The sequence below is a fragment of the Hypoxylon trugodes genome (genome assembly GCF_022578975.1).
Source record: "Hypoxylon trugodes strain CBS 135444 unplaced genomic scaffold F4822scaffold_9, whole genome shotgun sequence".
Lineage (NCBI taxonomy): Eukaryota > Fungi > Ascomycota > Sordariomycetes > Xylariales > Hypoxylaceae > Hypoxylon > Hypoxylon trugodes.
In genome coordinates this window covers 220,515-245,080 of record NW_026250024.1, presented here as the reverse complement: position 1 = coordinate 245,080, position 24,566 = coordinate 220,515, and the positions used below count along the sequence as shown (strand labels likewise).

At 46.3% G+C, this 24,566-nt stretch overlaps 6 protein-coding genes across 6 annotated transcripts; 4 read left to right on the top strand and 2 right to left on the bottom strand.

Annotated features, from left to right (window-relative positions):
- Positions 1-1,998: 1,998 nt before the first annotated feature.
- On the top strand, positions 1,999-5,201 carry F4822DRAFT_362921 (subtilisin-like protein). The gene is made up of 5 exons (XM_051456140.1): positions 1,999-2,308; positions 2,374-2,730; positions 2,783-3,640; positions 3,697-3,791; positions 3,840-5,201. Exons 1-5 carry the CDS (start codon positions 2,180-2,182, stop codon positions 5,014-5,016), a joined length of 2,616 nt encoding a protein of 871 aa, XP_051310184.1. The 5' UTR covers positions 1,999-2,179; the 3' UTR covers positions 5,017-5,201.
- Positions 5,202-5,315: 114 nt separating this feature from the next.
- Positions 5,316-6,236, top strand: F4822DRAFT_362868 (bola-like protein). The gene has a single exon (XM_051456139.1). It carries the CDS (start codon positions 5,558-5,560, stop codon positions 6,038-6,040), a length of 483 nt encoding a protein of 160 aa, XP_051310183.1. The 5' UTR covers positions 5,316-5,557; the 3' UTR covers positions 6,041-6,236.
- A 902-nt stretch (positions 6,237-7,138) lies between these two features.
- Positions 7,139-8,055, bottom strand: F4822DRAFT_362857 (uncharacterized protein). Its single transcript, XM_051456138.1, has 2 exons — positions 7,516-8,055; positions 7,139-7,449 (listed from the first exon to the last, which is right to left on the bottom strand). The coding sequence occupies exons 1-2, from the start codon at positions 7,910-7,912 to the stop codon at positions 7,376-7,378; spliced, it is 471 nt and encodes a 156-aa protein (XP_051310182.1). The 5' UTR covers positions 7,913-8,055; the 3' UTR covers positions 7,139-7,375.
- Positions 8,056-10,633: 2,578 nt separating this feature from the next.
- Positions 10,634-13,239, bottom strand: F4822DRAFT_362848 (uncharacterized protein). Its single transcript, XM_051456137.1, has 3 exons — positions 11,838-13,239; positions 11,211-11,773; positions 10,634-11,150 (listed from the first exon to the last, which is right to left on the bottom strand). The coding sequence occupies exons 1-3, from the start codon at positions 12,894-12,896 to the stop codon at positions 11,069-11,071; spliced, it is 1,704 nt and encodes a 567-aa protein (XP_051310181.1). The 5' UTR covers positions 12,897-13,239; the 3' UTR covers positions 10,634-11,068.
- A 379-nt stretch (positions 13,240-13,618) lies between these two features.
- On the top strand, positions 13,619-15,312 carry F4822DRAFT_362762 (FAS1 domain-containing protein). Its single transcript, XM_051456135.1, has 3 exons — positions 13,619-14,340; positions 14,406-14,778; positions 14,848-15,312. The coding sequence occupies exons 1-3, from the start codon at positions 13,790-13,792 to the stop codon at positions 14,959-14,961; spliced, it is 1,038 nt and encodes a 345-aa protein (XP_051310180.1). The 5' UTR covers positions 13,619-13,789; the 3' UTR covers positions 14,962-15,312.
- A 3,704-nt stretch (positions 15,313-19,016) lies between these two features.
- F4822DRAFT_362723 (NUDE protein) lies at positions 19,017-21,163 on the top strand. Its single transcript, XM_051456134.1, has 2 exons — positions 19,017-19,430; positions 19,509-21,163. The coding sequence occupies exons 1-2, from the start codon at positions 19,203-19,205 to the stop codon at positions 21,024-21,026; spliced, it is 1,746 nt and encodes a 581-aa protein (XP_051310179.1). The 5' UTR covers positions 19,017-19,202; the 3' UTR covers positions 21,027-21,163.
- Positions 21,164-24,566: the final 3,403 nt, after the last annotated feature.

Here is a 24,566-nt window from a genome sequence, read left to right as displayed (position 1 = left end):
TTGAGTGGCCCTCTTTTTGCTGATTCCGAGAGCCGGTCTGCGCCGCTCTTGGCTTCAAAAACCAAGAGTTGTGTTTCTTCCAGATTGCCAAGTTTGCGATTCCATGCTCGTCATTCGGAGATGCATTTTGATCGTTAATTCTGCCTATCAGGTTGTGTAAAATCGAAGGAACAGTATCATTCTTTGTTAGAAGTGCGCGAGTCTGTGCGAATGCTTGTCTTTCAGGTCTAATATGTTCCTAGTTGTTCTACTATCGCTATTGCTAGAAAAAATGATGCGACTTACTGACGCGACGCAATTGAGATGATATTCTGGAAACTTGTGTTCCGTAACCTACTCTGCCCTTACGAAGATTTCATCAAACAAGCAACAATATAAGGGCACGGAACTAACCGCCTAGTTCTTATCGCCATGTCAAGGCATCCTATTTGATGGCATCTGAGATATCCAGTGTTGTTGGTGTGGCGTGGAATACCTACTGTCCTGCTAATATTGAGCAGATAATTCTTGTATGAAGAAGTTGAAGCTCGATTTAAGACCTGGCCGGGGGGCATGTTAGTTGTTATGTAATGGCTATTGCTGTGCCCTAAAGGTACCTATTAGAGATCGAGATGGTACTACGGCGCGACTCGTAGACAATTGCTGGGATCTCTAAGCGCTATTACTGTGGCTTTAGAGGCCCGGAGGATCTCTACCTGGCACCCCGCTGCTGGTGAGAGATTTCGTCCCTTCTACATCATTTTACACATCACCAGTCTTTGATATAATTATTTCAGAGCCGCCCGCTAAGATGGGACGAGACGTACGTGTTCACCGTCATAGGTTCCATGTACTACATCGAACCAAATAAATTAGACGATTCCGTCGCGCCGGCTTCATTTATGCCTCGTGGATGAAATGAATTGCCTACCCACCATTCCAACAAGTCAACCCGCCTATATTAATCCGGGGTTATCATCAAAAGAAGCACGACATCGCAAAGGGTAACATTGACATGCCAAATTTTGCGGGACTCTACTCATTAAAAAGACACACTATATCAACAACCAATATGGACGGAAAGCTTTGCCGTCGCCGAGCCCTACCAAGGTGTTTATCTTAGGAGTGACATGCCTAGAAACCCGAGCTTCCCCAGTCCATTAGGTATGACCTCTCATTGCCATCATTATTGTACCCAATCGCGCGCATTAAATAAAACTATCGCTAATTAGGGAGGTAGCTTTCTACTCTTGTATATGTAACCCATAGGTAATTATCATGTTGGACTCACCTGGTCTCGTCTTATCCTTTTCAATATCATATCGCTGTGCCGTGGATGCAAACCCGGGATGTTCTACCCCATGTAGGCATGCCTCCGCAAATTCTCTGCGCAGGAACAAATTGTGTGATAGCACCCCAGCCAGGTTCAACTCTCTTTGCTTCTAATCACTACTAAAATTGATGGGGAAGAGTAAAGGAGCGCGGCTGCGTAATTACTACGGAAAATAATGATTTCGATGATCATCGTCAACTTTTACGGTTCACTTAATGAGTATTGTTCAGGCTCAGCGGAAATCTATCTACTCAAGCCTAATATGTTTAATCCCATCTGTCCAGTTTTGGGGGCCGTGTGCACGGCTGCTATGAGGGGAACTACCTGGATAATTTCACCATCGACCAAGCATGGCATTGCCTAAGTAACGACCGGAATCTAGGTCCATTCCTAATCGTGAGCCCCCCTGCCAAGCTTCTCCAGATCATAGAGTCGCCTCTCTATTATGGTCACCCACCTGCCTCCCCTGTCCATCATGCATCTCCAATACTACCATGAAATCAACGCTGATAGTGACGAACAAGCCAGCCAGCCAGCCAAGCTTGGAGGTTTTATCAAATCCTCGTCAGTCTTTACTTTCTCAATGCGACGCGAGCGGGCGGCACGATGGCACGCCCAATCTTGCATGCGATGATCCGCAATTTGGCAGACATTGGATGTTCTCAGCTCTCCCGGAATGCTTGGCTTCGGTATCTACAAATACCCATGGGGGGTCTCCCACTTTCATCCGATGTGTTTGTTCCCTACTCCTCTTAGTCTTTTCTTGTCGAGTCGTCGGGTTACCAAATCCCCCCCCCTTCGGTCCTTCGTTTTTAGACGTTCGCTAGTTGGCTGCAGCTGGGCGTATTGGTACGCGACTCATCAACAATGGTTCGAAGCAGCTTCCTGTTGCCGCTGCTCGCCAGCGCGGCGAGCTTCTTCTCAGTCGAAGCGAAAATAGCGGGAGCGACGAAGCACATTCCCGGATCGTACATTGTGGAATTTGAAGATTTGCAGGTATTTAGCCTGAACACAGAGCGAAAGGAAAATACGTGCCGTACTAACCGAGCGCAACTCGTTAGGACTCGGCGGAATTCTTTAACCACATTGGCGCGAAGGCGAAAACGCGTATGAATCTAGATTATAAGTTGTTTAAGGGTGTGTCAATTCAATTCGATGATATTCATACCGCCGAGGAGGAAGCCGCGAAACTCAATTCCCTCTCCAGCGTCAAACAAGTATGGCCGAATCGAATGTATTCTCTCCCAAAAGATGAAGTTGTTTGGACGGGGCGAAACGGTGGAGAAGCCTATATGAAGAATGTCAAGAGACAACTCGGGAATGACACTTTTAACCCACACTTGATGACTCAAGTGGACAAGCTTCGAGCGAAGGGCATTACCGGGAAGGGGATCAAGATTGGTATCATTGACTCAGGTGTAAGTTTTCATCCTCGAAAAATGATTTACGCCGATCGCTTATAATTCTTAGGTTGATTACACCCATCCAGCTTTGGGCGGCTGCTTCGGTGAAGCCGACTGTCTATTCACGTACGGCACTGACATCGTTGGCGATGATTATACCGGCGAGAATACTCCAAAGCCCGATCCCGATCCGTATGATGGCTGTGGAGGACACGGTACTCACGTCTCAGGTATTATCGCAGCTCAAGCGAACGAGCTCGGTTTCACAGGCGCGGCGCCTGGCGTCACCCTTGGAATGTTCAGGGTTTTCGGCTGTACTGGTAGCGCATCTAACGATGTCTTGATTGACGCCTACATGCAAGCATTCGAGGCCGGGTCGAACATTATTACAGCATCGATTGGAGGCTCTTCCGGCTGGAGCGAGGATCCATGGTCCGTTGCTGTATCCCGTATCGTTGAAGCCGGTGTCCCGTGCACGGTCTCGGCTGGCAACGATGGCGCAACAGGTCTATTCTACGCTAGCACGGCTTCCAACGGAAAGAGGGTCACATCAATTGCTTCTATTGATGCTGAGGTTACTCCGTTGCTTCTCACCGATTCATTTTTCGCGATCAACAACGGCACCCAACAGCAATTTGGCTACGCTCTCGGAGAGCCAGGCGAGTGGGCTAATGTCAGTCTTCCACTCTGGGCACCTTCATACGATATCACAGATACAGCTCAGGCCTGTGCGCCATTCCCTGATGATACTCCTAACTTATCCGGATATATCGTATTGATTCGTCGTGGCACTTGTACCTTCGTAGAGAAAGCGACCAATGCCGCTGCATTCGGTGCTAAGTACGTCTTGTTCTATAATAATGTCGAAGTCGGAGCTATTGGCCCCGCTACCACAGGTGTGCCCGACGTCGCAGGTACTGGTATGGTGAGTAAACATGATTATTTCGCTATCCTTTACGCAGTCACTCACGTTGAAATTAGGTAATTGCTTCTCAAGGTGAAGCGTGGGCCGCGGCTTTGAAGAATGGGTCCAAGATTGTCCTGAATATGCTTGACCCCGAAACGGCACCTGTCAGGTAAGGTTTCGATAAAGACGCGGAAATACATGGCTAATCAATTTAAAGCTTGACGTACCAGAATAATTCGGCTACTGGTGGATTTGCCAGCTCTTACACCAGCTGGAACCCTACCTTTGAGTTGGATGTTAAGCCGCAGCTGGCTTCTCCTGGAGGAAACATTCTCTCGACCTACCCGATACCACTTGGTACCTATGCCGTTCTTTCCGGTACTTCGATGGCGTGTCCATTAGTGGCTGCTATCTTTGCCCTCGTTTCGAATGTCCGTGGCACATTGGATCCCGCTACCATCGAGAACCTGCTGTCAGCAACGGCAAACCCGCAATTTTTGAATGACGGGAACCAAACCTTCACAACTCTCGCTCCCATATCGCAAATCGGTGCTGGTATAGTTCAGGCATATGACGCTGCGTACGCGACCACATTATTAAGCAAGTCTAGTCTCGCATTCAATGACACGGACCACTTCGTCGATACATTGAACTTCACCATCACGAACCTAGGCGACGAAGACGTCACGTACGAGCTTGGCAGCGTCGGCGCTTCAACGGGCTATACATTCACCGACTCTATATACCCAGAGCCCTTCCCTGGACTTGAGTTGACGGATGAATACGCCAAAGTCACCCTGAGTGAGTCTACGGTTACCATTGCAGCCGGGGATGAAGCCATTATCTCAGTGACAATCGTTCCTCCCGCTCTCAATGCGTCGCGACTGCCAGTCTACTCCGGTTATATCACCTTGAACGGTACCAATGGCGATAGTCTGTCACTCCCATACAATGGTGCAGTTGGTAGCTTGCACGACACGCGGGTCCTCGACGTGGGCTACCTCTCGCTTTCGTCAGACCAAGAACTCAACCCCGTCAAGGCTAACACGTCATTTGTGCTACCCAGGGGCAATACGACGCTCAACACGACATACCCGGTAGCCGTAGCACTGTTAGCCTTTGGTTCGCCACGGATCAATATCAAGGTAGTATCGCTTAGCAGTAATGCCGACCCCAGTGAAGATGTCTCTAGACATATCTTCGGTTCGCCGTATCGATATGCGTCCCGCGATCCCCTATTCCTAGAATGGGATGGTAGATTATCAGATGGTACTTTGGCACCAGCAGGCTCGTACAAGCTGCAATTTGAGGCGTTGCACATCTTTGGTGATGCTGCTAACCTAGATGAGTACGACACTGATGAGTCCGTGCCATTTTCGATCCGCTACGTGTAAGGTAGTCTTAAGGAGATGGTATGCCTGTATAGTAGCGAAAAGAAGAAGCAATGAGCAAAATGTATGCATCGTTATGGATTAGCAAAATTAGTAAATGAATAAGATATATGTTTCTTATACACAGTTAGCGGAACTCTTCTTAACATCTCAGAGTCTATAAATCCTTATACCGACAATTACGAAACCTCTCTTCCTACATACTCTTTTCAATGGGATAGTCCCGAGTTATGTATAATTCCCATCGCCCATCTAACCAATCAGCAACTTCACGATAATGATTACCCAGACCGTCGGAATAGGGCATCTCTGGTGCTTACTAAGTACTTAATCTTATCTTAGCTTATGAATCTGGAGATATTTTGTCTATTTTGAGAGCTTCCATGTTATTTTTTTATTTTTATTTTTAATCATCATCCAGTCGCATTCAACTTATATATTGTATTACAAGTACCTAATTAGCAGGAACAGGTCCTGTATTCTACACTTCACCTTAAGATAATCTCATCTCGTTTAAAGTATTATAATCAATAAATTTGTCAAAATGTTGTGTCACCACTGCCGTCGCCTCGTCGCGACAGTGGTCCGACGAGGTCCTACTACGATATCGGGACGCGCCCGGCTCATACATACATTTACCTCGACAAATAGTCTCCCCAGGGCTGTGTTACCATCAATAAATAGCTTAAAAAGTTCCCGAAATACTATTGCGCGATTTTATTCCCCCGCTTCCAATACAGCGGCAGCCCCGAACGCCTCCTCAACTGTGTCACCCCAACCCGAAAAGCCCGACTATCTAGACGACGCCGAATCGTTGATATGGGACAAGTTGACAGCCGAGTTCGCCCCAACAGAGCTCATGGTACAAGACATATCAGGAGGCTGCGGGTCGATGTATGGGATTGAGATCACATCGGAGAAATTTCGAGGTGTGAACATGCTGAAACAGCAAAGAATGGTGAATGCCGTCCTGGGTGATCAGATGAAAGGTTGGCATGGCGTCCAGCTTCGCACTAAAATCCCTTGATCTGAATCACTATCGAAAACATTCAGAATCGGGAATGAAACCAACCCGATGGAGAAGGTGGCAGATATTGAAGCCACGAAACCTCGAGAGTTTTGCTCCTTCGATCATCGGTTGCTTTAAATATCACATGCTTCATTACGCTATATCGGCCATCATACCCGATCGTCACCGGAACCCTTCAACGAAGCCGTTCATGTGATATATTCGATATTGTACATATGTCGGTGTGGATAAACCGAATCCATTACACCAAATACAATCTCCCATCGCTAAAGCCACCGTGACGTCGTATAAAAGTGCATAGGATAAGGGAGGTAGTTTTGGCATCGTGCTGATGGATGGCTTATAGGTAATAATCACCGATCTAATCGCAATTTATCATATTTTGTGTAATGTACCTACAATATCAGCGTCAGCCTCAACGGTAGGGTAACCTTTAACGAAACTATGAGTCTAAAGAAGAATCGATCTAAGTCATGATCTAGATCAATTTCTGATAGTATGCCAATCTGGCATATTCTAGGCTTACAGAAATCGCTTCGGAGCCTCATAAACGCCGATCTTCTCCGAATATTATTTTCAATTAGATCACTAGTTCTGTTGTCTTAGATTCTGTCCGACGATGTGAACGGTGACTAAATTAGCCCAAGCCTCTCGGAAAGTTCGAATCGTTCTAGAATATTACACGCAGACGCCGCCGTCGATCTCGTGATATCGAAATTGATGACCCGCGACTTGGATTGGGTAGTGAAGATGTAAAAAGTTTGAACCATTCAATGTCTTCATCGTAATCCATTCGTCGGCTCGTTATTATAAACTTGGAAATGCAAATGAGAATGCTTTTGCCTTGCCAAATCATCATCTGCCATCCGTCCGAGACCTTTATAGCGCCTGTCAGCTACCTAAGCTACTAAGTGGCTGCCGGCAGAAAGATACCCGAAGCCAATGATCACTGAAGAACGTCCACAAGTCTATCAGGACCCGCATAAAGCTCCCATGAAATTATCACAGCAAATTTTTATATCGAACTATACGAGGATTATTCTCTTTGCTTTTCTTTTAGCCAGGTACGTAGATGTATCTGGTCACTGTATGGCATGTGAAAGTGACAAAAGGGGGGATCTTTTGATCTAGTGAGTAATTCTTTTTTTCTATCCAAATTAACGAAAAGAGAGAAATATTTAGTTGTGAAAAAGTCCTATGCTAGGACAGTGTGAAATTCAACCCGCCCCAATTTTCTCTTCTGGTATTTCCATCTCCCATCGGGCCCAGGCATAGTTTCAACAAATACTAGTGGTCAACTCCGCTGAAGCAGCAAAATACCCATCCGCCGTATCATTTAGGCGCACGAGGGACACCAAATCCACCATTACGTCGAAGTCTTCGTAGTAGGGATTGTTCGTCAGGGGCTGTACACCGTGAATCGTTAATATTTACCAGTATCTTGTTGGATAAGGGAAATGTTTCAAACTTACATGGGATCTCCGAAGCGACGCATTGGTCGTAGACGATAATCTGGGTTGTAGTTGTGGAAGCAGCGATGATTGCTGCTGCGCCGTCGGGAGACGCGTAGTCCATACGGATAGCGCTCACTTGAAGATAGTATGTCCCGGCATAGCTGACAATAAGATCCGGGAAAACAGAATACTCTGTAGCTCTGTTGCTCCTCGAAGCAGACCGATCACTTAGACTCTGACCGGACATTGAAAGTGTACCATACAGTTGGTCTTCAAGAACGCGTCCGTAAGGGTCGATAAGTGCCACCTGTACAAAGTCGTAGGCGTCATCGCTCTCCGAGCTTATGACAAGTGGCGGGTACAAAACCGCTCCTGCTTGGGCTTGCGCCGGAGGTTGAACTTCGACGGTAACCATGATTGCGGCGGCTTATTCCTAAAAGAATTGTGGGCTAAAGTTGACTGGCTGTAGCGAATACAGAGTTCCCTTTTCGCTTGCTCGACCATCTCCGGTCATCATCATGGAATCCTTCGCGGCCCTTTTAAATCCACTTCAGTAACACCAAAGAACTTAGAGCCTCATAACTTGGCAATATGAGAATGACAAGTACATAGCAAGATGAATCATATCGAATTGCCTTTGTATTGACCGGATACTTCCGCGGAGGAAGAAATATTTAGCTATTGTACGTCTAGGAATCCTGGTTATTCATAACAATCCGTGGGTTTAGGGGTGCTGTCGTAGAAACACGACTCAGATAGTTCTCTGATATTAGACTTAAGGTGCATAAGTCTGTGACCCGAAATATCAAGAACCACCTGAATCCCCACATTCAACGAAACATTTGTTCGCCGACCATCATCTAACAGGCATTGTAGTGTTATTTGAAGTCCGAGGAGATAGATAGAAGTCGAGATTGAGAATAGACAGATCATAAACATATCGTCATGAGAACAATGTGATTTAGACTAACATTGACCATGCTATCCTGGAATTTAAACCCAAGCAACTTCAAGAGGCGAATATGATACTGTAGTCAGGGCGTATAATGAAGGGATGAGCCATGGACATATCGAGGCCAAGGCGATATGATTCACAGAGCGAGGCGCACTAGTGTATGGAGAAAGTGAGGGTGTAAGACTAACAACTATCCTACTGATCAGTAATCAAATAAATTTGAGAAATCGGTAGACAAAATAAGAACAAGTATGAAATATTATAGTCTTAGCCCCTTCTATCGAATTCGATCTTCACAGGTATGTCAAATGTACAAATCGAAAGTAATAAGAATGGCAAACTTGTTAACAGGGGTGCTAAAGCTCGATGTTGCGTACAAGGGGGGGCTGGCAAGGGGTACCGGACTCCTGGAATTTCAAAGCCACTATGATGTACATCAGGGTCCTTCACCGTTTCTCCCCTTCACCCCTCATGTCGAATTATAAGTAGCAGTATTGAAATTGATCTTTGGTTGGAAATTCATCCTCGTTGCCCTAAAGAAGAAGCAAGCCTTATAGTTGGATATGAATATATGCCTACGTCATTTATGCTATCTAGGTAGATTAGCACATGTTTCCCTCACATCGTATAAGACGAATGTATGATAAAATAATACCAATTACGGCCATCAACAATTAAACGGTAAACTTATAATACGGGCCTCATTTCGGTATGATGAAGCCTCGACCCGTAGCTGCCATACGCCGAGTTGCATTAGCGATCAAACTTGCGTACACCACCAAAACTATGGGTTTACATAAAAGCCCTATGGGATTTCAATGTGAGGCCTAGAGCACCTGTAGGTAGCTAACGAAAAGTCATTATTATAGGTTTCGAGAATGGTAATTCTAATAGATAATGTATGGCATAATAAATGTTTAATTGTGATATACATAGCTGAAGAGTCCTAAAGCTAGGCGATCACTTTCTCAGAAGCAATTACTTCGCAGGCATTATGATGTAATATGCGTTGCTCATACCTCATTCGCTCGCCACCTTAGTTCTAGGCTTTCGTTTAACCGTATAGCGTAATGAATATTTTACCAAACGATGAACAAGCGAAAACAAATAAGAACCTATGACCCCGTTAGCTTCCTTATAAGCAACTTCTTAATCAATGATCCTGCGGCCGATTACGCATTAGTGTATCATTGCTTTTCGGTTGACGGAGCTGCAGCCGGAACACTGTAAGCCAATGAAGTAAACCCCGAACGTCAGGGCTTTCGATAACCGATCGATCTAGAAATTTTAGCGATCTTGCATGCACTAGATCAGTGACGAGAGACCCACAGATAGGGCTGACATTTCGAACAAGTGGGTGTGTTTTTCTCCATTTTTTCTTCCTCTATTGGAAATGAAATGAGAAGCCTAGTGTAGAAATGTATCTAGAAAATGATACTGGCTACCTACCTAGGTAGTTAGTTACCTAGGTACCTAAATCTGTGTCCAACAGGAAATTTTTTCAGCTGAAACCGCCCTTATTCCCCCCGTTGCGAGCGTGTGGATGAAGTCATTTATCCCTACTAACAGATAGGTGGTTTCACGACAGGGAACCCCGACCTGGCTCCACAAGCAAAATATGAGTAGTGGGAAGGGATTTCGTTCCTGGTCATTTAAAGATAACAGCTCGGAGGTTAATTCAATCAAAATCCATGGAGGACAATAGTCGGCTGTGTCAAACGATTGAGGAACCAGCCTCGATTTCATGGCCCGCAAGTGGATTGGGCCAATATAACAATTCTAATTTCGACATAAAGTCAACAATCCTTCCGATAGCTTTGCGTTATGATTAATCTGTCTATTCTTAACACGCTTAATCCCCCTGGCATACCTACAGGCGCTTTGGATTACACCATGAACTCCTCTAAGCTTGAACAGAACGAACCAAATCCGGGACCTTAAGTAGGTACGTAGGTGCTGACACATCCACTACCAAGGTCGGACTCATTCGGACGCTGCCCGACTCATCTTCCTATTAAAGATTAAGCTACTCCGGACTGTCCCCGGGTTTCTCCACTTTAACTCCGGAACTCCGGAGATAGCCCGGTACCTAAAATTACCTAACCTATAGCGAGGTACTGTACCCCACCTTGTTTTTACTACGCTACCTACCTAGGTACCTACACATACAACCTGTTCCGTCCCCATCTTTTCTGCTATATTATAGCTACCTCATCATTTAATAACACAGCCTTGAAGTCATCGCCCAAAATGGCATATACTTTTCAGACCTTCATTCTGCAACCTTGTGACTTTCCCCTTGGACAACTTGATACTGAGTAGGTAAAGAAGTACATATCCGCCACAACGACAAGAGCTATACTGAACTATTCGCAACATAGATCAACATATCAAAAGTTAACGCATCCAGTTTACTTATCAAACTATGACAATACCCGTAATATCCTAGCATAAAATTCATTAATTCAACGTAGCTCCTCTTTCAAAACTGACTATAGAAGATTCCTACTCTTTTTTCCGCCGTATTAATGTGTCCCGTTCTTTAGATATTACGTCGCGTGCGATATTCTGCAGCCTAGTTATCTATAGAGCCCTCGCGGTTATGGTATAGCGATTTCAAACCGGGGTACTCGGACCTGTCCCTGGTTGTCCTACCTCCTTTCCTGGAGGTGTAGTCCCTTTCGTATCATTTTGAGATCTGTGTAAGGTTGTTAGGGAGAGTTCCGATACGTAATAGTTCTGGGAGGTTAGAGCTTACCGGTTTTCATCATCCCCTGGTGGGGCAGGGATTTTGTCTGGCACGTCGTCTTTCTGCGAGAGTTTGTTGACAATGTTGACTGGAGGCGCATACAGTAGCACAGTGGCAATCAGCCAGACACCAACGAAAACGCTCGGGATGACAATTACTACCACTGTCGATAAGGCTGCAACGTCCGGGCTCCAGACAACAAATTCCGCAACATCAGATCTGGGTTGGTTGGTGTCATCAAGAGCAATGTTTGCTAAATCACGGTCGGCTCCGGCCGGATATAGAGTCAAATCCGTCAAGCAGTTGACGGTCGCTACATACGCCGCTTGCACTAGTCGTTCGAGATCGTTGTGAATACTGCTTGCCTCGGCGTTGAACACTTGTCCGTTCGCCGTGGTTGCCGATAGTAGCGCCGAGGCTTGAAGGTGCTGCCCGACTAACAGAATCATTGGGTTACTGAAGATGGAACTAAGAATTCCTTGAAAATCAGCCGCTAAATCTAGACCTGGGAGTGCATCGCTCCCGAGGTTGACAATTGTACTATTACGACCACCGTATGACCATACATCGTCCTATATGTACATTCAATTAGTAACTACAATTGCTATGCGATCAGGGTGGGATATTGCGTATTACCTCCCAGCAGGATAGGACAGGGCGTCCTGGCAATACTGAGTACCCAGCGCCTGTCTCGCTTTGTCCAGGAGCCGTAAGGTACCACGGGTCAGTTCCGGCTGTGAATGACGTTCTATTGACGGACGATACCACTGCTGCCCATGTTGTGTTGCTATCAGCAAGCGTGCCTTGTGTATAGTTTCCCAGGAGAAAGCTTGCTGACGGCTGCCGACCATCGAAGACAGATGCCGATATCAACTCTCCAAAAACATCGTAATCGTCTATGGCAAGCGTTCCTTGAGAGCCTCCATCGAGAGTAGAGCTGTCCATAAGCCATCCATACTCCGTGGTGCATGAACCCGCAACGCTAAGGGTCAAACCAGGGTATTTCTGTAATCCAAAATCCGTTCCAGTGGCAGTATACCAATAGTCGATTCGTTGGATGTCATCGCCGTTGCTCGTCTGTCCCAGCGGTACTGGCGTGCTTATATTTACTTTCTGGCGCAGTGCGTCGCCTATTGACGTGCTGCCTAACGCGCGAAGAAATCGTGGTACTTCTAACGTAAAGAGAGTTGCCCGTGAAGCATTAGTTGTTCCAGAGTTGTCGGGCACGTATATGGCGCTGGGATTCACGGGTGCTGCATTTCCGAGGAGGATGAGTGGAGGGACTAAGCTTCCGGCGGCCTTCTGACCAACCCAGGCGATGAGAATCAAGAATAGTAATGGTATTGCCATCCTCTGCTTCCATTTCCCCGAGATCACTGTTGCCAATATCAAGTCGATGAATTCTCCTTTTTTATTCCAGAAAATATACGCCAAAGGACTCAAAGAAGCCTTCTCCTTATCCCCTCCCGATATCTTCTTCTTTCTCCATATGTAATAGAATATAACGAGGCCGAAGAGAATCGTCCAGAATTGGAGTATTGCTAAATCCAATATGAGGGCATAAGCGGAGTTGAGATAGTCGCCTACCGACTTCGGTACTGCAATAGCGTCTATAGGACCCTTATCAGTAGGGTAATGGAATCGTTGCCAGAGGTTGTATGTTGAGCGAAGCTGTGTAGTCGTCTGCACAACCATTTTGGGCAACCTGTGTCTTGCTTGCCTGTCTGGATTGAATATAGTTACAAAGTTTAAAGGGAAGGTGTCAAGTCGGGACCATCTAGTAGGGGGAATACCCGATTATATCATTACCACCATCTTCTGTTGCTATTACACCCATATATATAATGAGTAGGTAGATAAGAGCGAACCCTAGGGATATACATCACACCCCCATAGTCGGCCTTCGGCAGTGTCATTAGAATGGAGACATGCCAGGCTTCCAATAAGTGGAACTAGTCCCCAACCCGGACTATCCCTAATATAGGTGTATGTACCTATTCAGGTACCTAGTTGCCGAGCTGTGGATATTTAGTAAGACAGGACGGCGATATGGCGTAGAAATAAGAGGCATAAGGAAGGTGACAAAAAGCAAGTCTGCATAATATCATTATGTAAATACCAATACGAACCAGCCATCTTGATTATTCAAATTACTTCAGTCGGAGCCTGCCTCAGCTGTGATGAATCCTGGTGCCAAGGTCTACTCGAAATGGTTGTGCCCTTTGAATCACATATTTGGGTGACGAATAAGGAAAGCTTCACCATATACATAGTAAACTGTATTGCTGCCCTACCACACCAGCGCATGAATTCAATATTGTAACTCAGGCAAACGTCCGATCATACCTACAGGGTACAAATATGGGTACAATCCATCCAGCAACAGGCATGCATGAAAATGTGATGTGTACCGAGGCCGAGAGTGTTACTATGTACTTATTTCCCTACCTAGATTCAAATAAAGAGACCTCTGTGACTGTTGTAAGTTTCTATATTTCTCTTACCGGCCTCATAGCTCGTTTCTGAAGTTACTATACTCTTTGAACACTCGTAAGCTTTGTTTGCGTAATTAGGAAACTTGTTACAATATGATGTTGCTACTTGCTCTTTCTCTGCTGGGCGTTGCCACGTCGGCAGCATCGCAATCGTTGCCTGGACTCATAGATACCCTCGTGGCATCTGGAGCCTCGCAATTTGCGGACTTCATTCAATCCGACCCGGAGACCTTGCAGTTATACCTTTCAGACCAAGTCCAGACGGTCTTTGCCCCTCTAGATTCAGCTTCGGGTAACGAAACATTGCAAGAACGAGATCTGTCTCCGGCACAACGACGTACGGCAGCATTCCAGTCGGCTAAAGGAACGACAAGCATCGATCTTGCCAGTCGCTCGCTACCTGGCTTGATTCTCAAGACAAACAACAATGCTCCGTTGTTGAATAACCAGCCACAACGAGTAGTAGTTGACACAAGGCCTCGCAACCTAACATCGCCCACTAAGCGGTGGAATCCATCCTCCATTTCTCGACGAGGAGATAACGGGACATCATTGCTTAGGATCTCATCCGGACTCGGGAAAACCACCAATGTCATCAAGGGAGATATTCAGTATGATGGTGGCATACTCCACATCACGGATGGGTAAGAGAGATGCCCTCCTTTAGGAACACTAAAGTAACCATCTAATACATGCCATGCGACTATAGCTATTTCACTATGCCAGAGTCACTATCAAGCACATCTAAATACACCGGTCAGACGGCTTTCAATAATTTGCTTTCAAGCAGTAACTCGACAAACACTTTAGACACAACGCCTTCCGTCACAGTGTTTCTTCCCTCTAACGCCGCCATCTCTGCTTCTAACTCTAGTATCTCGGCCTCGCAGTTAGTATCTGATCATGTTGTTGCTGGCACCGTCAGCTATCTACCGGATTTGAAAGACGGAACTGTTTTGACCACCCAGAAAGGCGAGACGCTCGCTATCAGCGTTCGTAGTGGGCGTTACTACGTCAATGGCGGACTGATTACACAGGCAAACCTCATCCTCGACAACGGAGTTGCACACGTGGTTAACAAGGTAAGCCATCTCACATCCATAGGCCAGATACCTTGTCATGCATTTGAACTAACACATGTATGAATCTAGGTCTTGAAACCTACACCGGCAACAACCGTCCCAGGGGCTGCGTCGACCAGCTCTATGAGCTTCATCGGCGTGTTCGGAGCAATCTGTGCCGTCGGAATCGCGACTCTAATTTGATTTCCCAGCTGTTGTTGGGGCTGGTAGAACGGTACAGGGGTTATTCGTAATAATTAATTAATATTCTCACTCGGTGGCTTTGGATTAATTGGTTGGAAAGGCTTTATCCCATGTACGTATCTGCCTACCTAATGTACCCAGGTAGGCAGTTCAGATGAATACTCATGTAACAGAATGGAAGTTGAATAAATATCACCCAATGAAAACACTCCTTAGCTCCAATATAGAGATGCCTTAGGTAGTCCTAGACAATGTACCTCAGGTTATACAACATATGCAATGCCGTTACCCGTAACTTCATACGTGGACACGACATATGCGGCCGAAACAAGAAAGAAGCAAAGCTATCCGGCATTAGAAACTCCGTAAGCTGACCCGGTGGTTAATATTCAAAGCCATGGCTTCGTTCAGCTGCCGATACCTTGAGGACGGATCAGGGTCTCGATGATTGCTTTTTTGTCCTTTGTGCATGAAGTATTGGCGGGGGCAAGGGGCATGGTCCCCGCTCACGGTCTAAGCTCCCCGAATTTAGATGACCAAATCTGCAGATTCAAAGCCAGCTGGTAGACGGCGTTTGGGTAGCAAAAGTGGGCACCGTAGCCGCAAGTACCGAGACGTAACAGGGCGTATTTTGATTCGCCAAAGAGTCAATATAATGAGCCAGACAGGCCCCAGATTTCCCCGTTAAGTATTGATCTCCGGGCGGCTTCAGCTGAATCCTCAGAGCCTCATGCATTATCACCAGAATATGGCTGTTAAGAGCGTATTATTAGTAATAAAGTCAATAGACTTATGGGACGAAATATTAAACTTGGAGTTATAGCAGGCAAGGTATGTTGCGAACACCTCACTTGTCCAATTTTGTGTGCCCAACCCAACCACAGCCGCATGAGGGCAAATACGGGCTGTGTGATTCAATCTGCACTTTCAGATAATAATTGGTCACCTATGGCTGGGTTGTGTTGTTCATTATGGAGGTCGAGGTATGTGATATCTGGCAGCCATATCATTGATGCATAAGACATGCAACTTTTCATCTCGTATTTACGGCCTCATAGATGACGCGAGTCAATGATTTTCCTTTTGCAACCCTTGACTCACGTACCCCAAAACTCGGCGCTGACGTTCATGCATCATTGGCAGAAAGAATCCTTGTTGCAGCCTTCATTGTACTGCTTTGGTCGGGCGGGCGTCGTCCAGACCTTCCCTACCTAAGAATGACACGACTTGATCGAATTATGAGCGACGTGGGAACACCGGCCGGGTTTGTATTGGGATGAAAACCACGTAACAAAATGCACATTTTAGCTGACAGATGTATCAGTTCCTAGCCGGGTACCTGCATAAGGATGGAATTCAAATATCCCACACCGATGGACATAAACGTACCCATTCACCGGGTTATGATATGACTCAGAGGAATATCCATGCTATTACAACAATTCGCGATTTCGAGCTACCTAGATCTGGAAGTTGAGGCGAACAGTGGCGTACGCCCGATTTGATATCGCAATTATAATCAATTATACTGATTGCCCAAAGCATCATTCATTGAACGTGCTGTCCTTCGAGGCTGAAGGACTCCTGGGCTCCCGTTCTCATTTGGAGAGCGACAGGCCAAGGTTTACTCTCAAGTCGGCCATAAGAGTGAGCAATGGACTTGTTCCTATGAGTGGCATTGGCGACAACGAGAGACCGATATATAAGCCAACAGAGTCGTTGGCGCGTCGCACTACCATGCTTAGGAACTCATCTAGATGCCAAAAGCAATGGTATCAATCCCATAGCTAGGTTTATGGCTAGGCCGCCATCCGATGCAGCAGAAAGGCTCTTGAGGAACGTCTACGTAGAACACATAATTCTTGCCATGGTTGAGAGCTGGGCGCCGATATTCGGATTGACCGGCACGACGACAACGACCATCCTTCCTTCTTCCAAATATTGTCCTTGGACCCTTCAATGGTCTTGGAAGTGGGTATACACGCTGTTTCCCATAATGGTTGTCTTGAAGATGTTTCACAGTCAATAATGAAGACTTTGGGTTTGGACTCAATTGCCCTGATTATTTTGGCCATTGAAAATGAAGCATTCATAGACATACTCAATGATACCGACAGCCTCGTGCGGCTAGTTCCGGTAGTTGGCGGATGCATGTAATTTTCCCCCAAGACCTTTACCCGACGGGAAATACTAGGAATATCAACTTCCCTCGTCCTCGCACCTAAGGTATCGGTCCATCCCGGAAGCAAGTAAGAAAGGGTTCCCATGCGAAACCTCAACCATCAAGATTAGCAATGGAGTCTTGACAACCATGGTACTATGCCCAAGAGTTGATAATATTTGGGTGATTCGCAATCACGTAAGTTGTCCACAATCGATTCTTAAAGGATGAATAACTCCGATATATTTAGCTAGGTATACTTAATCATCGTCTTTATTCTCGAACAAAAGTCGAAAGGAAAATCTTTCGACGCTTCGTCAAATTCCGATCACTGCGCGAATTAGCGGGGACTTTCCATTTCATAACTCACCTTCTACCAATCTCCGCTGTTGAGTGGTTCAACATGGATATTTGATGTTTGCGCAGAAGCAATTTTTTATTAGCACTTCGTTTTACACCCAACGACAATCATCCAGACAGAAAAAGTAGCAGTTCGAATTTCGAAGACGGTAGAGAACGCCACCCCCTCCCGATTTCGGTGCCCAGTATCGTGCATCTCATTCGTTGTATGTTTCGCTGAAGGCGGCTGAATAAAATCAAGAAGCAGAACGTTGAATAGAAAAGGTGGTTGGGATCCCTGCTAGCCCTGATACTAACAACGTCCGAGCACTTGGGTCGAGAGGATCTATTCTGTGGAAGCCTGGGGAGTTGGGCAATTCTTGAAACACTAGACAGGGCATAATCAACCGCTCTGGTTAATATAAAAAATGTCTCAAGCTAGGTGTCTGTTCGCATTGAATGATCCTAGAAGGTCAACGAAAAAAAAACAAAAAATAGTTAAATGTATATACCTGGTTGGTTGAGGCGGTGAGATGCTGATGTCGTTGTTAGGATATTTGAAGGTACGAAGTAGAAGTAGAGAAGTAGAGGAAGAAGAATGAAATTGTTGTTAGTATTGAAGATTTATTCCCCTTACTTCCTTTACTTAGTAGAGTTTCGATAGTGTGTCCCATTTAGATCTAATAATAGCTGTTGAATAACATTTAATGCGCGACGTAAACTTAAACCCTAAATAATAATAATCAGGTATATTGTTCATGCGGTTTGTAGACTTGTAATCTGAAGTACTCTTATAACCTACCAGATCGAATGAATTATGTACATAAGGTTTGTTGTGGGGTCATTTGCACTGGTCGCATGTGAGAAATAGGTACATATACGCAAGTACCCCATAACACGCACGGCGAGTGGCTGTTGTCCTGGTAGCGGGCAGGAACACATGTCCCGCGCTAAGCTGTAATAGGATTAGTTCGTCTGCCGTTTGAAGGGGGGAGACGGTTGGAGAATGTTGACACTTGAAGGGAAAGCGCTACAACAATTCCCACATGCATCTTTTCGACTCATCCGGTTCATCGTCGACAACTTCCCAAGTCCATCCTCGCCGGACGACACGACAAGCGACAAACGGTAAGTGAAACGGCCAACTCGACAAACTAGCGATAACGACGAATATAACGACAATCCCCGATACATACTCTTATTAACCCCGACGGATATTTCGATTCTCACCTTGTTTTTTTTTTTTGCGACGTAATAATTCATCACCACCGATCCTTATTCTTTTTTTCTCCTCTTCCGCCAGGAAAACAGACGTGTAAGTTTGTCTTGGTCTACCAACATCTTTTCAGTATAGATATTTCCATAGAAAGAGATGCGTATAATGGAACAAAGAGGAATACGTAGCGCTGATGCTTGAAAGGAATAGAACAACAGTATTCCCAAGTCATAGTCATATCGCATTCACGACCGCCGTTCACTACCTAATCATCCAACTTCTTACTTTACGACCTACTCCTCCGGTCTTCATATCTCTTTTGTCACACATTACGATATTATTTTCTCTATTCATTCTAAAACCCCGACACTATTGAAAAAAAGGTGTCGTATAGTAGTATATCTCGACAAATTGTGACATAACCTTCGATACCTGGGATAATCCCCCTCACCGCCGATGCGACGACATCTTTTTTAGGCGGGATTGATTTGCGCATACCGCACACCATCAAGAAAGTAAACAAACATGACCGAACCACCATCTTCACCCCCAAATGAGGCCGCCACCCCGGAGGAATCTTTGGCTTGGTATAAGAGGCAATATGAATTATTAGGCGACGAACTTGCCGAGTTTCGTGAATCAAGTCACGAGCTTGAAGCCGAACTAGAGAAGGATCTAGATGCCGCCGATAAGCGACAACGCGAACTCCAACAAAAAGCAGAAGAATTACAATTTGAAGTCGACGAGTGGAAAGTGAGTAAATAATATTTATTTTCCTGTCGCATCCCTTGCCTCATCCACTGATCAACATATTAACTTATTCACTCCTAGGAAAAATGCAAGAAAGCAAAGTCCGAGGCAAACTCGGCGCAGAACGCGTTGGAGAAGGAGATTACGACTCTCCGTGACTCCAACCGTACCTTGCAGCTGAAGTTACGCGACATAGAAGTAGCCAACGATGATTTTGAGCGGCAAGCTCGAAATACTACCTCGTCCCTCGAAGATCTGGAGTCCAAGTACAATGTCGCCATCGAAAGAACCGTTATGATGGAGGAAGAGATTAAGCTGGGCGAACAGGAACGAGAGAAGCTACGAATCGAAGCCCAGAGATTACGCGAGGAACTATCAGACCTCAAGGTCGAGGCTGAGATTATGCAAGATAAGATCAAGAAGGCAGAGAATCGTCACTTGTCTACTATCTCTACAGATATCTCGGTCCCCGAGTCGCCAACGTTCGAGGATTCGCCCCGATCGATGGCAAGCTCTCCTCTTATTACAACACCTCCCGACGAAGTATCTTTGCCTCCTTCAGGCAAGGGAGCGCCTACAGTCAATGAGCCTCCATCACCACCCATGTCTGACGCATCAGCACCCCTTCCTAGACCTTCCTCAAAGATGAGGACACCCGCGCCCGCGGCCCAAAGGAAATCACGCCTTCCTTCGGCGGACCGCAGCATCACCCCGAAAGCGAGAAGCACTGCTTCAGGCACCGTTCGGGCGCCAGGCTTGCGCTCTGTTACTAACACACGCACTCCGGCTCCCACGCGTACCACTACTACTCGTGCAGCTTCTCACAGGATACCCGCTTCGACGTCTCTCACTCACGTACGCTCTCTCACTGCTCAGATGCAGAAGTTAGAGGCTCGGGTTCAATCAGCGCGGTCTAAGCTACCTGCTCCTGTCAACACACCACCGCGCGCATCACCTAGATCATCGCTCATTGGCGCAAGTCAAGTACCGTCCACTGTTACGATGCGATCACGAAAGCGCACCATTGGTTCCACCGCGTCGTCCGTGGCGGATGAAACACCAACGCAGTCCACGAGCAAGCATGCACCCAGACTTAGTACCTCTGGTATATCAAGACTGTCGTTCGGTCCATTGCCAAACCGATCCGGCAACTACGACCCGGACTCGTCTATCAGTATCTCACGTCCCAGCAGCCGAGCCAGTGTCTCGAGCTTTGCGAGACCTGAGAGACCAGCTAGTCGTTCGGAGATCGCTCGTCCTATGTCTCGCACGAGCGTTTCGGGTGCAAGGACGCCTCTTGGAGTGAGACCCAGAAGCTCTCTCAGCGGTAGCCTACACAGCCATTCCCAGAGTATCAGCCGTATGGACCCGGACGAGTTTGACGAACGCTTCGAAGAACGAACCCCAAGTCGACGAGGAACTTATAGCAAGTTTGATAGCGATGGCTCAGCCAGTGGCATTCCGGGTCCTAGTGGAATCCCGATGCCTAGACGGCAGAGCGGCGGAATGCATTCAGCCCGTCGAACTAGTGGTGGTGTGGCGAATGAATCCGTTAACGGCAGGCCGAGAAAATTGAGCGACCTTGGGGAAACATACTAGGTCACCCCTTTTAATTCTTTTTCACTTACTCTTCTCTTGTACCTGTTTCAAGCGCTGCATATAATGGTACCATCGAATGTGCTATAGGAGGCACTAGTGGTCATTATACCTTCGTCGAGGCATTGAAGCCGAGGCGTCACGAGTTACGGACGGATTTGCATACTATCTTCGCTAGCATACGTGCTTGCTTATTTCATCATTCAGGCGAAAGGGGGATTTTCGGCCGGACGGTGTGTCGGACACAGCATTCTCCTCGGTCGGTCCAGTAGGACGAATGACGGTGTTTCGAGGCAGGCATGGGGGCGTTACGGAAACCTGGAAAGGGGCTGGCATTATTTTTCGACCTACATCCACACTTCTCAGACTGATGCTAAACCTTTTTTTCCTTTCCTTCCATACAACCCCCTTTTTTATTACATACCCCCGGCGACTGTAGCGGCGGCGACCGGCAGTGTTAGTTGACGAGACGATTCCCTTGAGTTGAAATTGCGTGCGGTAATGGAACTTCTGTACATATGCGCGTGCACGGCGCTCCCGAGATGATACGAGATTCAAAAGACTGAGGACCGAAAGACCGAAGAACCGGATGTGTCGAAGAGTCTGGATCTGTTGTAGTAGTAGTAATACGAGCCTGAGCGGCAAGATATTTTCCCTTTGTTAAAAATTGATACGTCTTTGAAGTTTTAGGGTTTCTCGTCTATGTATTAGATAGAATAGTGACGAGAGGAAGCGTGATGGTGTGATGTGTCCTCGAAGGGGTTGTCGTGTAGAAGTATAATATGTGGGTTGATATTCGTTTCGGTTTGTATGAATATAGGTGTCGCCCTTGGTAAGGGGGATCTATCATGTCTTATTCCTGTCTCGTCAGGGACGCCACAGAAAGCACTCGGGCATCACAGGGTATTCTTCGAATCTATATAGCCATACCACTAGGTACCTAGGTAGATCCAGACAGGTATTGGACTTCACAGGTCACATCAGTAGGTAGACTGCAGACCCTTTATATATACTCGTGGAATATCTACTTTGCTCACATCCGGGCTCCCTACTAGGGATATATATCATGAGGCTTAGGGCTAATTAGCCTCAAGAAATACGTACACACCTACTTATAAGGTGTTACACTCCCCGTGGCCAGTAAGCAAATTCGGGGGACTACGTATGGACGTGGTACTTCTTCTATGCCGGATTCGATGACAAGGGCGACTTAACAGGTAACCGGCGAGGGAGTTCACTATTTAAATACATAATCTTAGGTTACCTCGTTCTTAAGGGGGTGTCTATATATATGCGAGATCCCCCCGGATTTTCTAGAAGCTTTCTGAGCAGGTGCCATATACAGATCCCAAGAAAATCGTACGATTTTTGCAGACGGACGGGATGGCGTAGTAGATCCCTCCCGCCTACCGAGTTAGACAGGATAAACGGGTCCCTTGGCTAGGTCCACAGATGCCGCTCTTAACCATACCAGTTCAGGAAGTGGCATCTTGCGTAGGAGAATAATATTTACATTTTCGAGTATCTGAATATCTTCTTGGCTAGCTAGGTAGACACGCGCACAGGTCGAATAAGGGCACTGGAGCTGAGTTAGGGGAACTACTTAAAATATGTGCCTGAGACTATAAATTCAGACTTTATCAGTAGGTCTATAGGGTAATGGCCCATCGCTATATTCAATTAAGAGGCAATTTAGCTACTTGCTGGGCAGACATGAAGCAGGTCGAAGACAATCGCACAACAAAACACTGATGTCTCAAAATTGCTTACGGGCTTAAAACTCTAGATTCCAGTTGAATCCTCCCTTGAGCAATTGCCCATGTGTCAACGTTGGCACCAGAACCCTCGCAGCACGTGTTTGAGACCTGCCATCTTCGTGGCCCTCACCGGCCGCTCTGCCGAATTCCAGAAAAAAATATTGCACATGTCGTCAACAAGAATTCCCTAAATGGGGTGGGACAGGGCTAGTTGTTACTAGACATAGTAATTCCTTACTACGACTTTGATGAGGGTGGCCCGCATCTGGCGGACCAGGTACTTTTTCACATTCGTCATAGTTGCATCGAAGTCGAATTTGTGGTGGACCTTCTAATAATTCGAAAGCTGCAAGCTGACGGCTGTGTCCCAGTAGCCAATCTAGAAGCTAACCTTTCCTATCAAGTCGTAGTAAAGGATGAGCTTGGCGAAATAAGTCTATATTTAGGCCTCTTCTCATATTAAGGCGGGCCATCTTTCGCTTCAGATTATCGAGCTTAGAGGAATTGGAACCTGGTTTTAGGTAGAGACTAAACGTCTAATGACGATTGCTAAAAATTCCATTCGCTGGGCAACTTTCTTCTCTTGCATATACCTACATGATGCTAGTCATAATTAGACTAGACGAGCCCGCCATCTGTAGAGCTTCGAAGATTCTACAATGATGCTTAACATGATGCTTAGCGGGACGGATCCATCTTCGGGCTTCAAAGCTTGTTACGTGTTTGATGTTGGTTCATCCTTAGAATCTCTAGTGAGACCAAGATGAGCTTAATGACGCTCGGGAAACGGTTATACAGGGATTGTGTCCAGCGCCGGGATAAGGCTGAGGTTGTTTTTGGAGAAAGAAGAGATATTACATTACATACATTCGCTGACTGGGAAAATTGCAGGGGACAATTACCTACCGTGCTCCGTACCAAGGGGGTCTAGCAAGTAAGAAGGTGACGCGCTTGGGTGTGTGTCCGTCTATCTTACGGCGCATTGTTTAATGAGACCAAATTAGTGGCCGACAATGCACTTGCTGACATGGGATGGGATGGGCACCGCGATCCTTTAGGAGTTTCTTAGTCAGATCTAACGGAGATTCCCCATGTGGTAGGCGGGCAATACACCTAGGGTACCTCGACGAGGCGCAGATAGAGCCGGCCAAATACGGAGTAGGAGTAGGAGTAGGATGATAAGATATGGGATGTGTGTAGTGTATGATCGAGATGCTACGCTTTCATGCGTGCAGACGGGCTTTATGCAAGGCTTACGCACGCAATATTGGCCGCTCCGAATCTCGCCGGACATCATATTGGGGACTTGCGCTAAGTATCGTGAAGTTGTAATTCGGAATATGGAATATGGACAAGAAAAAAAAGGGGGAAAGAAACAAAGACATTTAGTTTCAATAAATTGATGAAAAGTGCCGAAGGGAGATAACTAGATCGATCCAGTATCTACCTAGGTAGTCAATAAAATGCCCCCGGTAAATCGAATCGGGTTGAGGAGGAAAGAAAAAAAAAGAATGAAGATCGTGTCCCACAAAATTGGAAGTTCTCGGTATCAACCTGGTTTAAGCGACACATCTCGATAACTCACTAATTCGCTAACTCGACAATTGCCTAGTGGCCAGGAACCATATCGAATGGAACCGATTGACTGGGTTGTTACAAGGGAATAGTGGGTAAATGTTCTCTTTTTAGTGTCATCCATGTGGTAGTTCACCCCAACAATTGAGTTCAGCTCCGTTAAGATTGGATCTTAGGCACCGTCTGTTACAAACTTAATCTCTATCCACGA

Coding starts and splice junctions, on each gene's coding strand:
- F4822DRAFT_362723 (XM_051456134.1), top strand. CDS start 19,203: ATGACCGAACCACCATCTTCACCCCCAAATGAGGCCGCCACCCCGGAG. Junction 19,431..19,508: donor TTGAAGTCGACGAGTGGAAA/GTGAGTAAATAA, acceptor ATTCACTCCTAG/GAAAAATGCAAGAAAGCAAA.
- F4822DRAFT_362921 (XM_051456140.1), top strand. CDS start 2,180: ATGGTTCGAAGCAGCTTCCTGTTGCCGCTGCTCGCCAGCGCGGCGAGC. Junction 2,309..2,373: donor TGGAATTTGAAGATTTGCAG/GTATTTAGCCTG, acceptor GCAACTCGTTAG/GACTCGGCGGAATTCTTTAA. Junction 3,792..3,839: donor CCCGAAACGGCACCTGTCAG/GTAAGGTTTCGA, acceptor ATCAATTTAAAG/CTTGACGTACCAGAATAATT.
- F4822DRAFT_362762 (XM_051456135.1), top strand. CDS start 13,790: ATGATGTTGCTACTTGCTCTTTCTCTGCTGGGCGTTGCCACGTCGGCA. Junction 14,341..14,405: donor ATACTCCACATCACGGATGG/GTAAGAGAGATG, acceptor ATGCGACTATAG/CTATTTCACTATGCCAGAGT. Junction 14,779..14,847: donor TTGCACACGTGGTTAACAAG/GTAAGCCATCTC, acceptor GTATGAATCTAG/GTCTTGAAACCTACACCGGC.
- F4822DRAFT_362857 (XM_051456138.1), bottom strand. CDS start 7,912: ATGGTTACCGTCGAAGTTCAACCTCCGGCGCAAGCCCAAGCAGGAGCG. Junction 7,450..7,515: donor CGTCGCTTCGGAGATCCCAT/GTAAGTTTGAAA, acceptor CACGGTGTACAG/CCCCTGACGAACAATCCCTA.
- F4822DRAFT_362848 (XM_051456137.1), bottom strand. CDS start 12,896: ATGGTTGTGCAGACGACTACACAGCTTCGCTCAACATACAACCTCTGG. Junction 11,774..11,837: donor CTGTCCTATCCTGCTGGGAG/GTAATACGCAAT, acceptor ATGTACATATAG/GACGATGTATGGTCATACGG. Junction 11,151..11,210: donor CCAGGGGATGATGAAAACCG/GTAAGCTCTAAC, acceptor AACCTTACACAG/ATCTCAAAATGATACGAAAG.
- F4822DRAFT_362868 (XM_051456139.1), top strand. CDS start 5,558: ATGTTGTGTCACCACTGCCGTCGCCTCGTCGCGACAGTGGTCCGACGA.